We start from the raw sequence: 13,694 nt of genomic DNA on the forward strand, positions 1-13,694 counted from the left end.
CGAGCGCGGAGTGCCCGGGGCGAGCGTGGAGTGCCCGGGGCGAGCGCGGAGTGCCCGGGGCGGCGGCGGCGCCCCCGCGGCCCGGGCCGCGCGCCCCATCCCGGGGGCAGCCGGCGCCACGTCAGCAGCGCGGGCCGGGCGCGCGCCCGAGCAGGCGGCGCCCCGGGGGCGGGGGGGGGGGGGGGGGGGAGGGGGGGTCGCGTGCCCCGGCCCACCTGTTACCGCGGCCGCCGTGACGTCACGCCCCCCCTCCCCCGCGCCCCCACCCCCCCGCCGCTCCGCGCCGGTGACGCCACACCGCGCGCCCCAATCAGGGGCGGCCGTTGGGGGCGCGGCGGGCGCTCCGCCGGGCGGCGGGGCGAAGGTGCGGCGGGACGGGGCGGTGTCCGCGGGGACGCGTCAGCCGCCGCCGCCGCCCTCGCCGCCGCGGGGTCCCTCCCCTCCCTCCGGCCGTCCGGTCCCCGCGGGATGAGGGGATCGTAGCGCCCGCGGCCGCCTCCGCCATGAAGCGGAAGAGCTGGGCCGAGGCGCGGCGCCGCACAGCCCCGCCGCCGCCCGCGCTGAAGAGGACGCGGGGCGCGGCGCCGCGGGCGGCGGGGGGCGAGGCGGAGCGGCGGCGGCAGCCGCCCCCCGCCGGTCTGGAGACCTGCCTGAGAATCGCGGGTGAGGGGGGTGTGCCGGGGGCGCGGGGGGCGGGGGTGTCCCGGTTTCCCGCCGTCCCGACGCGGTGTCCCGTCCCGCTGGCGGTGGGCGCCGCGCCGGCTCCGGGTGGGCAGGAAAACTTCTGTCGGCGCGATTCCCGGCGGGACCCCGGGGCGCTCGGCAGCCGCCGCTGTCCGGGCGGTGGGCCGGTCAGTCCCCGAGCCCGGAGCTCTGGCGTGTCGCTCAGCCAAGTATAGTAGAAAACCGCGCCGCTCGTCCAGCGGGATAACTCATCCTGCCGGTGTCCCGGTAGTCCGAGCCGTACCCAGCACCGATTGCCTCTTGCTGCCTCTTGCTGGCATTTTCTGCCTGCCAGAGAGAGTGAACGGAAAACAACGTTGAACTCGTTTCTATCCGTTCAACACGTTGTGGGGTGGAAGAAAAGTAGCATATTTCTCCATGTATTGGGGGCATGTGTATGTACACACACACACGCGCAAATATATCTATATCTAATCTATCTGTATCTGTATATCTAGATAGATGTACAGCTAGATATAGATATTTGACTCTCCTGATGCCATAATATCGTGCTTGCTGGCTAATGAGTAAAATAATGGGCAAACGTCGCACCTCCGCTTGACATGCAAGTGCCAACAGCTTAGGCATGGCAGGATTGCTTAGTGTCGTCCCTCCTTTTCGTGACTCCAGGCTCCGAGCCGCGCTTTGTTTTGGCACATGAGTCTGCCTCTTTTAAGAAGTCTGTGGGATCACAGCCAGAAAATTCTGTGTTTAGGTTTCAGCTCCCCAGCTAAAAGATGGCGTTGAGTTTAGTTTGCCTAAAGGCAAAAACAACAACAAAAATTACTTTTTAAGTCATACGTCATAATCTCAGAATTTTAGTGTATTTACAACTTTTCATAAAAAGCAAGAAATATACCTCCCAGCGCATCTCTGTGAAGAGCATGGAAAATATCTGTGGACAGAGCAACCAAAAATATAAAAAGCAAACATGCAGAAAAGGCACCAATGTACCTTTTATATCTGTATCAAAAGCATGGTTCCTTATATTAACTAGTGTGTCTCCTACATAACAGTATGTTTAGAAAACGGTAAGATTTTGTTTTGAAAATTTGGCATACAAACGTGGAAAGAATGTAAACTCCCAAAGCTTTCCAGATTCTTCTTTTTAAAAAGCTTTAATACTGTCAGGGAGTAAAATCCTAAATATTCCAGCCAAAAATTCAGCATTTTAGGCCTAATCTACACTGTGAAACATAATGGTGTACTTATCTACAGAACTCTAAGGCTCCAATTACTCCATATGTGTTTTGTTTCTATAGCAGCAACTGTTCATATAGGACATTATGATAATATGATTTTAAGGTCATTTGTGGAAACCCCTCATGTAACAGATAATGACTTTTACTATCAAAGTGATTTTACTACCAGTATTACCACGCAGCCCTGTCCAGCTCACATCGCCAGCAAACAGATCTGTCTAACCATTCTCACGAAGCAGTTGCTTTGACCTGGTAACATGTGCCATTTAAATTCAATAAAGCACCTAGTCTTTGACCTGTGTTTTTGCAGTGGGATTTCACCATGTGCAGCAGTACCTAGTGTAGTAAATTTTATTAAAGTGCACTTTAATTAACTTTACTTTGATTAAAGTAAATTTGATTATTATATTTAACAATATTTCATTTTGTCTTTATCTTGCTGTGCACGGTGACTGCTGTTTATCATCCAGTTTTTAGTTCTGATTCAAATCGAATTCTAATGTTTAGTTTGCTGCTACGTCATACTTGTTTTTTTAAAGAGAAATCTTAAAAGAATAAGCTAACAGGCTTACCTTTTTGTTCAGCTGTTTGAAAGTTATGTCAAGGTTTGAAATGTCAGCTCTGCCTTCTCATAATGCAGTTTTCAGAAATTAATTAATAGTTGGGTACTGGAGACAAAGCATAGGGTCTTATTCCAAAAAATGGATGTACTGGTAAATATGCGAACCACTGTAAAGACTGAGAGGTCTGTGTTAGCTTATCTGCTTACAGAAACAGTGCCAAACTTATTAAGAACATTGCAGGCTACTCTTATTTTCATCTTTGCAAAAGACAGAAGCAGAACATAAACCAAAATTGCCGTAAAGATTTTGTTGTGTAATGTTACATTCATAAAAAGCAAAGTTTCAAATCCATTCCAGGAATTTTATATCCACAATACTTATAGTAATCATTGTATTTCTTTATCTTGTAATTAATTGTATGCATCAGCCATATGTCAAAATAACTATTAATTAGAACTGTCTGAATATTCTTGGTTACTAATAAGACTAGTTCAGGAAAGCTGTCCATTTAAAAAGTTGTTCATTTTGGTCTGTTAAGCTGCATGGTAAGCTTTATCATTTTCTCTTTGTCAACTAGTGCATGAGGCTTGCTGGTATGAATCCAATTTGCTGGAATTGAATGCATTTCGTCTGTTTATTAGAAGCATATTCCCATATCCTTCTGATCTCTGAGAGAAGTAATTTATATGATCTAAATAAAATGTAGCAATGCTCTGTGAGATGCTTGGAAGCTGTTAATTTCCTTTCCTTGGCTGCTTTTCTTTCTCATTGCTCTTATTTTATAAAAAACATTTTAAAGGGGAGGTGGAATTATAATGCATAAACTTCAGGCAAAAGATGTGGGTTTCTCTCACACCTATTTTGTGTGGTTAATTAATTCTAAAATGAAATAACTACAATAACTATACATGGAATTAAATTTTAAGTGATATAATGTCATGGGTAATTTCTTGACATTTGTTCTTCCTGCTGAATGTATATCCAGTTTGTTTACAGAATTGAACTAACATCTTAAAGGATTCTCTAAGCTACAGTATACTTACCTATTTTCGTTTTCTTCATTGAGCATAATTTTGCTTATATTGTCTGTTGGAGTTGATAATTAAATATTTATTTTAATGTATTAATTGATATGTGGGTTGTTTTTTAGGTTTTGTATTGCAGTTTGTTGTTTTTTTCAAACCATTAAGTTGTCTTTTTGCAGGAATGCTGGTTTGTCATTATAAACTTTGTGTACCCAATAGAAAACTACTTTTCTAGAATGCTAAGGACACTTCTAATAAGTATCATTAAGCTTCCAATATTTTTACTCTCAACATTTTCAATTACTTTTTATTATGCAGCTGTCTCAGTTAAAAAACTGTGTTTACTCTTTTATCAATATGACCTCACTTACTTGTGAGTCTTCTCCAAAGTTAAGATTTTAAATACATGTTTCAGGCTTTTAGTATCTAATCCAGCACTGAAAGTGCATGAACATATGCAGTCTCATGTATCAGTCAAGAGCAGCAGAGTGGAAGCACTCTATGTAAGTGAAGTAACAATGTTGATCAGTCATGACATGGCACTGAAAAGAAGGCTTTCATAGTTTTTTGTTTAAAAACAAAGTTCCTGTATCTTTTTAGTGTACTTTTATTTTCCTTTTCAGAGTCCAGGCTGTTGTTCCAATTGGCAACTCTATAATTAGCTGAATTTGAAATATCATAGTGATGATGACTGAATGATTTTTTTATAAGGATAGGGAGATTAAAAAGAAAATCTTCAACAAATATGTTGAAGTTTTTAAGTTAAATACAACAAAAATCCATATACCAACTCTGAATTCAGAAATACACTCCTCTTAAAATAGTAAAAACTCTTTGGCTACATTCCTGGTGATTCAAAACAGACTAACACTGGGTTTTGTTGTACTGTCAATCACTGAGTTTCTCATCTAGGGCATCTATTTAACAATAGAACTGTAGAGTTTCTGTTTGTGTTAAATAATGTTTGCTGATTATATTCAAACTTGTCCTGCCACTAATGCCTATTTAATATTTAGTTGTCACTTAAAGTCATAGAATCACTTAGGTTGGAAGAAGCCTCTAAGATCATCAAGTCCAACTGTAATTCTTGAATTAATGAAATTTCTTTCCTGAAGGCCTGTACAGCACAACCTGAGAAGCATCAGGCTGGTTGAGAGTAAAGGAAGGAGATTATTTTTTCATCTCTAAATTCACATTAATGTGATTTTGAAGTGGTAGCTCTCAATTTTCTACGCATCTATTTCCACAGAACACTGTGGCTCTGATAAACAAGCAGAGTGCTTTTCCTTCTGTAACACTCTGCAATCAGCTTGGATAGTCATGCTTGTGCTAGCTTTAGTCTCACTAGCTGAGGTACCAGCAGTAACACAGCTGTGGTAAGCTATGCCTCAGTTAGGGGTACGTAGGCTAATTTTGGTTGTACATTGGGTACTTACTCAAATGCCTGCAGTGACATCCATGCTTATGTATTTTAACTGTTCTGTTATATAAGACTGACAAAATTAAGTGTATTTTAAGTGTCTCTAAAATGCTGCAGCCATATCTCCTAATTGCAGAGCAGACACAATGTGTAAGGCAGTGAGCCCTACTCTGTCGTTCTTCTGAGAGATGATTAGAAAGGTCTGCTCTAGTTTGATAGTTTTCGGATGATTTTTTTATCAGAAATTTGCAGGAATTAGGAAGTGCTCAAGTGCACTATATGTAAATGAAATACTAAAGAGCTAAAATTAGCAAAGGCAACATGAAGATAATTAAAGAGAAGCCTTGCTCCTGGCTGTCCAAACCTTTGTGGAATCCTGGTGAAATCAAATCATCAGTGCTTGAGTGTATTTTATGTATAAACTCTCAATCCTGCAATCAGATCCTTAATGAAGGAATTCTTCTTTCTCTTAATTTCTGTTTTAAAAAAACAACACACTAATCCTTGATTAAATAGAACTTGGAATGTGTTTGGGAAAAAAACAGGTACAAACAGACATGGTGAGTAATACAGCATTTGTCAGATGCTGGACTGGTAAATCAGTAGAAGGGTAAATACACTTACAGGAAATTTCTTCATTCTAAAATCTCCCCATAGGAAACATGTTAAAAAGATGGAGCCTGCTGTTTACATAATAGGGAGTAATTGTTAGCAGTGCACAGGAATGGACAGCTTGTCAGGATATTGGCATTTGACACACACTGCTCTTATTGTGAGGTACTTCTGTAAGCTCATTAAACTCAAGTTTCTTTCAGGTGTTTTAAGAATAGCAACAATGAACACAGTTCAGAGATACCAGAGCAGAACCATTGCCAATAGCAATTCTGAAGGCCATATACACACTGCTTGCTCAAGATAGGAATTTTTATTTTTGCTGGACATTTTTGCAAGTTGCAGAAGCATTTCAGTAACAGTATGAGCACTGAGGATGCAAGTGATTCTTTATTCCAAGTCATGTTTTGGAGCAAAATGCTAAATTATTTTAGGTCTTTGACCTATGCAAATTGTATTTATTTTCGTTTTTGCCCTCCTTTTGTATTTGAAGATTTTGGATTGCTCTTTGCAAAGTACTTTTATATTTTCAAAAGTGTTGTAAAGTTTCTCTGAAGAAGCTGAAGTGCAAAAAGGTAGCATTTGAGTACCCAAGGAACTCAGTTTGAGTACTACTGCCATTCTTTGCAGACTTTGATGTGGTTATTGTTTGTGTACAATGAAGAGGGAGAGCTCAGTCTAGTTAATAATTAGACTGGCACTTAAAGACAGATGCCATGGAGGGAAAAATTTTGACTGCATATTTCTGCTCTTAACCCTCAGCAGGCTGGTTCAGTGAGCTAACTCAGAAGATTTTTCCTTCTAAGGAACCTGGTGTCAGCTAGCCATTAAATCAGTTTAGAAGTGGTGTGAAATTGTAGCTTGGGGCTGCAACGACATGTGTTTAATGTAGTAATGCCAGTTTAAATACAATACCTAGATATCACGTCCTCTCAGTTCTCCTTCCTGCTTCCTCCCTTGCTCTCGGTTCTCCTGCACACATTAGTTCTCATTCTCAGAGCAGAGGGATGTAAGTCAGCAAAGCAGCTTTTGACCTTCTTTTTTGCTTTTCCTTTTTTCCTGTCCTTTTTCTTTTTTTTTTTCTTGCCTTCTTTTTCCTTTTTTTTTTTCTTTCTTCTCCCCTTTTTTTTCCCTTTTTTTTTCCTGTTTTCTTTTTTTTTCTTCGTTTTTTTAGTATTGCCCAGGGATACCTGTTACAGTTTCTAATTCATTCAAATCCACCTTGATAGAGCTCAGTGATTAACACGGTGGTGGGGAACTACCCCCAAAAGTCCACACGCAGGACTGCCTCTCTATGAAGCAGTTTTCGCCATAGCATATTTTGCACCCAGCTGAAGTATCAGTGCATCTGCTTCTGCACACTTTGTGGGCCAGTTTAGTCACTTCTTAAAAATGCACACATTACTTTAAATTTTATCCTTTGTCTTGTTTTCAGGGAATGATTTGGTAAGTGCTGGGAAGTACAGAAGCAGGTAAGGCACTTCACATTTAGTACTTGAAGGTGCTCTGGTTACAGAATGAGACTATTAGAAATTAAATAAGCAAGTTGAGTGCCTTGCTTCTGCTAAAGAGTAAGGAGGTAGATGCCTAACTTGCTTAGGAAGTACTGTACATCCCACTATTGCTCTTGGCCTGTACATGTTTAAGCCAAACCACTCACATCAGGCTGCTGTTCTACTGAAAAAAGCATTAAGAAAATGTACTCTTTTTGTTGGACTTTTCTGCTTTCACCCTTGAGATACTAGTGTATGTAGGTGAGCACTGAGCATGTGACTGTTGAAATATAGATATGGTAACTCCTTTCAGGGCATATCTGGATATGTATTTTCAAGATACAGACGATGATTTCTAAGTGGTGGTCATGGATGATGATGTTTTGAAGCTTGAAGTGATTTCCCACCCCCCCCCCCCCCCGCTGTCTAAAACCTGACATTCAGTTTTTCCTCACTGCAGATCATGTTTTGAAATAATACGTACACGTGATCTGTTTTGATACTTACTTAATGTCTGTTCTAGGGAATTATTTTGCAAAGAAAAAAAAAAGCTTTCCTTTTAGGTCTGAATTTTAATTCAAATATTTGATGATATTTTCTCAGCAGGAGGAAGACGAGTATTGCAGTGGTGCTGCAAGCCTCAATTTTTATTGACCAATTACCCCAAGCACAGCAATTTATAGCAGGAGCACAGTCAGTGTTTAAAGTTCACTGGGGCTTCAGCTTCCCTGACCATAAAAGTAATTTATATCTATGTGAATACCACTGGTATTTTTTTCCCCTCAGCTTAACGAAGGAAACCAGGACAAGTACAAGATACCTCCTGCCTGCAGGCACACAGGCTTTGAATGGGCAGCTGGGGTGGGGATGAGAATTCAGTTGGAGATGTCCAGGTGGGGCTTGGCTGGTGCTCCCATGGGCAGTATGGGCTGCCTGGTTGGATACCTCCCAAGTCTGTTACCTGCAGGCTTTAGTTGCATGGCACTGCTGTCAAAATCATGGCTTTACAGAAAGGAGTGCCTGTGTTTGGTGTGAGTGTGCTTCATAATTTAGTTTAATGTAGGGAGAGAGAGGTGCGGAGGGATTTGTGCTTTAGTTTGCAGGGATGGTGTGCGTGCATTAGTACTTGGAGTGCAACCGAACCTGCCAAAGGAGTTGTCTGCTGTGTGTGTGGGTGTAAGTCAGGCTCCTGCTATTTTGCAAAGTCATCAAACAAGGAACACTTTGGGAAAGAACACTAAAGAGCTGTGGATTATGGGAATGCTGCTGAGCAAAAAGCCTCAATCTTTGTGTGCCTTGTTTGTTTAACACTGGAGAAATAATAATACCTAATTTAATACTTAAAAGAAAATTTTCTTCATTCTAAACCATTTAATGTTGTCCCATTGACAAGTAATACTTCAGAGTTTCAGCAGAAAATCATGATTTTTATAAAAACTTCCAATTTTCTTGCATTTCAGATCGCCTTTATTTTGCAATTCTCTACCAAAAACCAAAGAGTGGAGCTGCAAATACCCATTATTTCTGCATAGATGATGAACTTGTGTATGAGAAGTAAGTACCAAGTTAGCTTTTTCTTTCCTTGTTTTGCAGAAATAAATTAATCAGAACAACAGCAGTGAGGAAGTAGTCTCATTGGAGAATTAATTACATGAGTTTGGTCTTCTAAGACTTACATGCCATGATGATTTATAGGCTTTTGAAGGATTTTCTGCTTTCCCATCAGGATTTCTTAAAAACATTTTCAAAGCAGAAGCTTTCATTGTACCAATTCTTGTTAGAAGACACAGAAACGTGATACAGCCATATGAATTTAGAAGTGCACATTGTACTGCCAGACTAAAAGGTTCCTCATGTATTAAGTGGAATGTCTGAACTTCCTAGAATCAGAGAAGAGAATGGCAAAGTCAATTCAAGCCTTTATGAGCTGACAATGGATATATTATTTCCCCTGTAGTGAGCAGTGTCTGTCTTTTACATGATGTGGAATGTTGCTAATTCTTCAAATAGTTTTGATCAAGAGCATGCTTGTTGTTTTTTAATACACTAATAAATCTTTATTCTCTGTGTTCCCTTTTCTCTAGCACGAGTTGCTTTCTTTTAAAGTAAAGCTTATGAATTCCTCTTAAAATAGAATTTAAAAACTTTAGTCACAGAGCAGTACAGTAGTGAGAAATAGTTCTTAAAGTCTGGGGTATTGGTTTAGAGTGATGCTGTGTGGAAAACAAAAGAATTTTAGTCATGTTTAAGATGACAAAACATTTCCTGCAACAAAACAGTATGTATTTATGTAAGAAAGCATGCTTGTTTTTAGAATGAGGTATGTATATCACATGTATATTATTACTCCTGGCTTTGCGCATCTTGTTAAAAAAAAAGGTATTTACAGGGTCATGTACAATTTTTCTCCTTTCTTCTAACAGTTTCTATGCAGACTTTGGACCTCTCAATCTGGCAATGGTCTACAGATACTGCAGCAAGCTAAATAGGAAATTAAAGGTAATGCTTGGGTTTTTGATTCAAAAGCCAATATTACTGGCCTTTTAAAAAACAAAAACAAGTGGGCCAACATTTCTTTTGTTGTTATTGTTCAGGTGCTTTCCTGTTTTCCTAATCCAGCTGAATTCTGAATATGAATGCTATATTGTAGTGAGGTGAATTTAGGGAGGAGGAGGATCAGGGTGGAAAACTCACTCACTCACAGGAGATGTACAACTGTGTCAATAACTAGCATTAAGCTTCTAGAAGATGAGTTGCTGAATGAATACAGCCTCTTATATAGGAAAAGTTTTTTTCCTGGAATTGTGTCGTATTGGCAATGTGCCAATATTGCGTGAGCTCAAAGATGTAGTGCTAGGTTTTATTTGAAATTATTTTTGTTTGATTTGGTCTTCTCTTCTGATGCTGACATTCTTCAGTAATGAGCAACATTGGATCTTTAGTAGCATTGATAGCATTGGCCTGAAGGAGGCTGCTCTGCTTGTACTGCAGATTTTTTCTCTTACAGGAGCTGAGTGATTTTTGGGATTGGACTCTTGATAAAGCATAGTGTGTTTAAAATTGATTTCTTAGATTAATTAACACAACTTACTACAAGTTAGTTGACATTTTGTAGATGTTGGAGTATAAAACCTGTTTGGCAGATAAAAAAAAGCTTATTTCTGTTAATGTCAGTCATGGTTTGCCTCTTAAAATCTACTTAGATTTTTAAACTGACACTGAACTGTGAAAAGTGGGAAATATACAGCACATTATAGAATAAGAGGGTTGTTTTTTTTTTGTTCCTTGATGTCTGTCACAGATAATAGTTCACAGAATTCAGACTTGCTTTATTATTCTTTAGGTTGTAGAAGCAATTGACACCTATGGGTGTGATGTTGCTGCTTGGTTCTTACTGGAGCACTTGCAGAATTGTCTCTGGCTAAGCCTGAGATAAACCTGTTTAGTGGTCCAGGCTGGGAGGTGGTAAACTCCCACTCGGGTAACTGTGTTGGTCAGTGTTGAGATTCTCTGATTTCTGTATATTGGATGCTCTGAAGCAACACAAGTCTGTGTTACAATTTCTTTCCATGTCTTGTGTCTGATATGTTAGGATTTCTGAGAACATATTTCTGCTACTAATCTGGGGTTTTTTTTGTCTTGAATGCATTGAATCTGTTATCTTGAACAAGTAACATTGCTATTTAAATGAATAAAATGACATCTTATGATAGCTTAGCAGTTGATCAAATTGCGCAGTTTCAAGCACATCAGAATTTATTTCAAAGGCCAATTAGGGGATAATTGCCACCACACGTGTGTGTCCTTTCTATTGAAAATGCCATTCCACTCACATTCTATGATAAATGGAGAAACTGTATGCCAAGCCAAGATGACACTTACAAAAATTAGTTATGATAAAGTTTAGAAATAATTTCAAAATATTTTAATCTAAGCATGGTTCTGATCCTTGGAAACAAATACTAGTGGATTTATCCACATTTGAGTTTGAAAAATGAATGAAAAGGTGTAAACTCTGTTTTTAAAATTTTTGCAACTTTAATATACCTGTGATGCTTTTGAGAATGCCACTTTCTAGTCTTATAAATGGCTGTTACATAAGGCTTGAAGTAAAAAATGCTAACTAAAAATACAAATGCATTTAAGAAGAAAAAGAAAGTATTTCAATAATTTCTATCTAAAACTATTTGGGCTGGATACTGGGAAAAATACTGGGAAAATCTAGGTAGGGATGCAATACATTTTTCCAAAGCTTCTGAGGGGCTACTCCACAGTATTTTTGGTTTTCCTACTACAGCTGGATGAAAGGAGGTAAACAAACTCTTGCATTCCTCTAGTTTTATAAAAGAAGGTATAAAAGGTCTAAAATGCAAAATCATAATCTCGTTCATTTCTTGATACAGTCATTTTCATTGATAAGGAAGAAAATAATTCATTATACTGGCTTTGATCAGAAAAAACAAGCAAATGCTGCATTCCTCATAGGCTCCTACGCAGTAAGTATTTAAATTTTTACATCAGCTGCTGACTGTGTTCATTTTTTATACTCAGTTTTTAGAACAGCAAGAGAAAAACAATTCTTTTCTTTTGAATAGTTATCCTACTAATGTAATTATAGTAATGAACCACATAATAAGGGAGTTTCTAAGGTCCAGAAGGTATGTGAGTGAAGTTGTATGATTTCAGGTTTTTTACTTCCTACTGCCATTTCTGTTCTTAAGAAATAAGAACATCACTGAAAAAATCAGTATTAATATTTTCATTTGGAAAAAAATCGTTGCTTCTTGAAGTTTTGTCTTTCCCCAACCACACAACCTCTTGTTTGTAATAGAAACATAGTATCTTGCATGAAGTATAATGTATCATTTGCCAGTGCGTGTTTGAATAAACCTTTCCTTCCCCAGCAGCTTCATCTCTATCACAACGTGATCTCTTCAATTAATATGGGAAAAGCAGTGAGAATGTGTGATGGGTTTAGAGCCTGTTTAAAACCTGGGAAGATACAGTGTGGCTGGAAAGGTACTAAGCCAAGTCTGTGGCTGCAGAGGGGAAAAGGACTGCAATCGCAACTGTATTTGGTACACAAAAATGTAGTCAAGAAATAAAATGCTGAATACTTCAGGATAAAAGCTCTGATGCATCATATTCAGGTTCTGTTTTGACTTGTAACACGCCTTGGTTGTAACCATTTCTCTTGTTTACTGAGTAATAAAATGAAATAAGAAGCTATGCACTTTTTGATGTTGGAGATTTGAGAGATTGAAGTTCATGTAGACTTAGGATATTCCTATTTATTGGCTGCAAAGGCTACACAGTACTGTCTATGATGCAGGCAGTCTCCTTGCTGCCTCTCTGTGTCATGCAGGATGTCCATTTTCTGTTCCTTGGGGTTTCTCTGTTGTCTATTTTCTATAGCACTTCTTACAAATTGAGAACTAAATTTCAAAACATGTCTCTCTTGGTATTTGAATGAGGAATATTGTTGTAGTCCTATGCAATCTTAAACCACATGGAGACTGGAAATATGAGTAACTAAGCTTGCTTGCCATTAAGGGATTATGTTGACAAAACAGCTGCAGCTTTTAGGAAAACTACTTCTTCCTAATTACTTGATCATAATTGAGGTCCAGAGAGTGAGAGGGGCCTAGCTTCAGTTATCAGCCGTTATTTGGAAAAAAGTGGGCTTTGTTTTTTCCTACACTCTTCTAAATATGTGTAGTAGTAGCATTGTGTGGCACAGCAGCTGACATTCTGAGCAGAAGATTAACTAATGGCAAAACAATCTAATAGGAAAATACTGTGGTTGACTGTGCAAAAGTATAGGGAAAACCTGAAATAAATCTTATTTTTGATCATGTGGTAGCCCTACCATGTTGCAATAATAACATGCAAGTGAAGATGAGTGCTTCAACAGTCTTGAATAAAGCTATAAGATTAATATGTATGGCTTATGACAATCCAAAGCACAGTAATTAGAAATGGAGGCTGTTGTACAGATGAGTAGACAGTTTTTGCTTTAGAGAGCTGCAGTGAAGGAAGTAGGAGTTGCAGAGTAAAGAAAGGATGCTTACAGGGATCCGTGACACGAGATCATCACTGCCTAGCCAAAGCATGTGGTAGGGTTAGTTGCAGACACATGGCATATGACAAAAAAAAATATGGCAAAACCACCATAGTTCTCAGAGTTTGGAGAAGTGCTTAATTACTGTATTGTACACACTGAATATTTTGGCAGTTTCCCTGAAAGGCCTAGGGGAAAGTGAAGCACAGTACGAGTATCAGTCATCTCCTTGCATGTAGGCATGTCTATCTTGGAAATTTGCAAGTGTAAGACAGTGAGCTAGCTCTAGCTAGATGCTGATATTCTTTCCAGTGCAATACATTTTGGCTTTGGTACTGCTTTTTCTTTACAGTTGGGTAGAGTTTCTTCCCAGTTTCATGTAGGAGGGATTCCACTGAAGAAAGATCACAGAAGAGAAACTATGCCCCTGAGGCATTTTTTTTTTCCTGTGGCATGCTTTGATGGTCTTTCATGAAGAGGCAAGCTTAATTACAGAGCGCATTGCTCAAGTGTTCACACATATTTGTCCCATATTTCTGTTTTCTGCAGGGAGAATTGGATTGTTTTCTGTGGAGCAAGCAATGATACAGGATCT

The 13,694-nt window shown here is 39.7% G+C and overlaps 1 protein-coding gene across 4 annotated transcripts in view; it reads left to right on the forward strand.

Annotated features, from left to right (window-relative positions):
- Positions 1-374: 374 nt before the first annotated feature.
- Positions 375-13,694, forward strand: part of CDC14B (cell division cycle 14B) — a 44,194-nt gene continuing 30,874 nt past the window's right edge. For 2 of the 4 annotated variants that reach the window (XM_054004456.1, XM_054004457.1), the window contains exons 1-4: positions 375-663; positions 8,499-8,592; positions 9,462-9,537; positions 11,442-11,534. In XM_054004456.1, the coding sequence (XP_053860431.1) occupies positions 504-663; positions 8,499-8,592; positions 9,462-9,537; positions 11,442-11,534 (423 nt within the window). In that variant the 5' untranslated portion in view covers positions 375-503. The remainder of the gene's footprint in view (positions 664-8,498; positions 8,593-9,461; positions 9,538-11,441; positions 11,535-13,694) is intronic. The other 2 variants (XM_054004458.1, XM_054004455.1) reach the window with 2 other exon arrangements.

Source organism: Vidua macroura, chromosome Z, assembly GCF_024509145.1.
Source record: "Vidua macroura isolate BioBank_ID:100142 chromosome Z, ASM2450914v1, whole genome shotgun sequence".
NCBI lineage: Eukaryota > Metazoa > Chordata > Aves > Passeriformes > Viduidae > Vidua > Vidua macroura.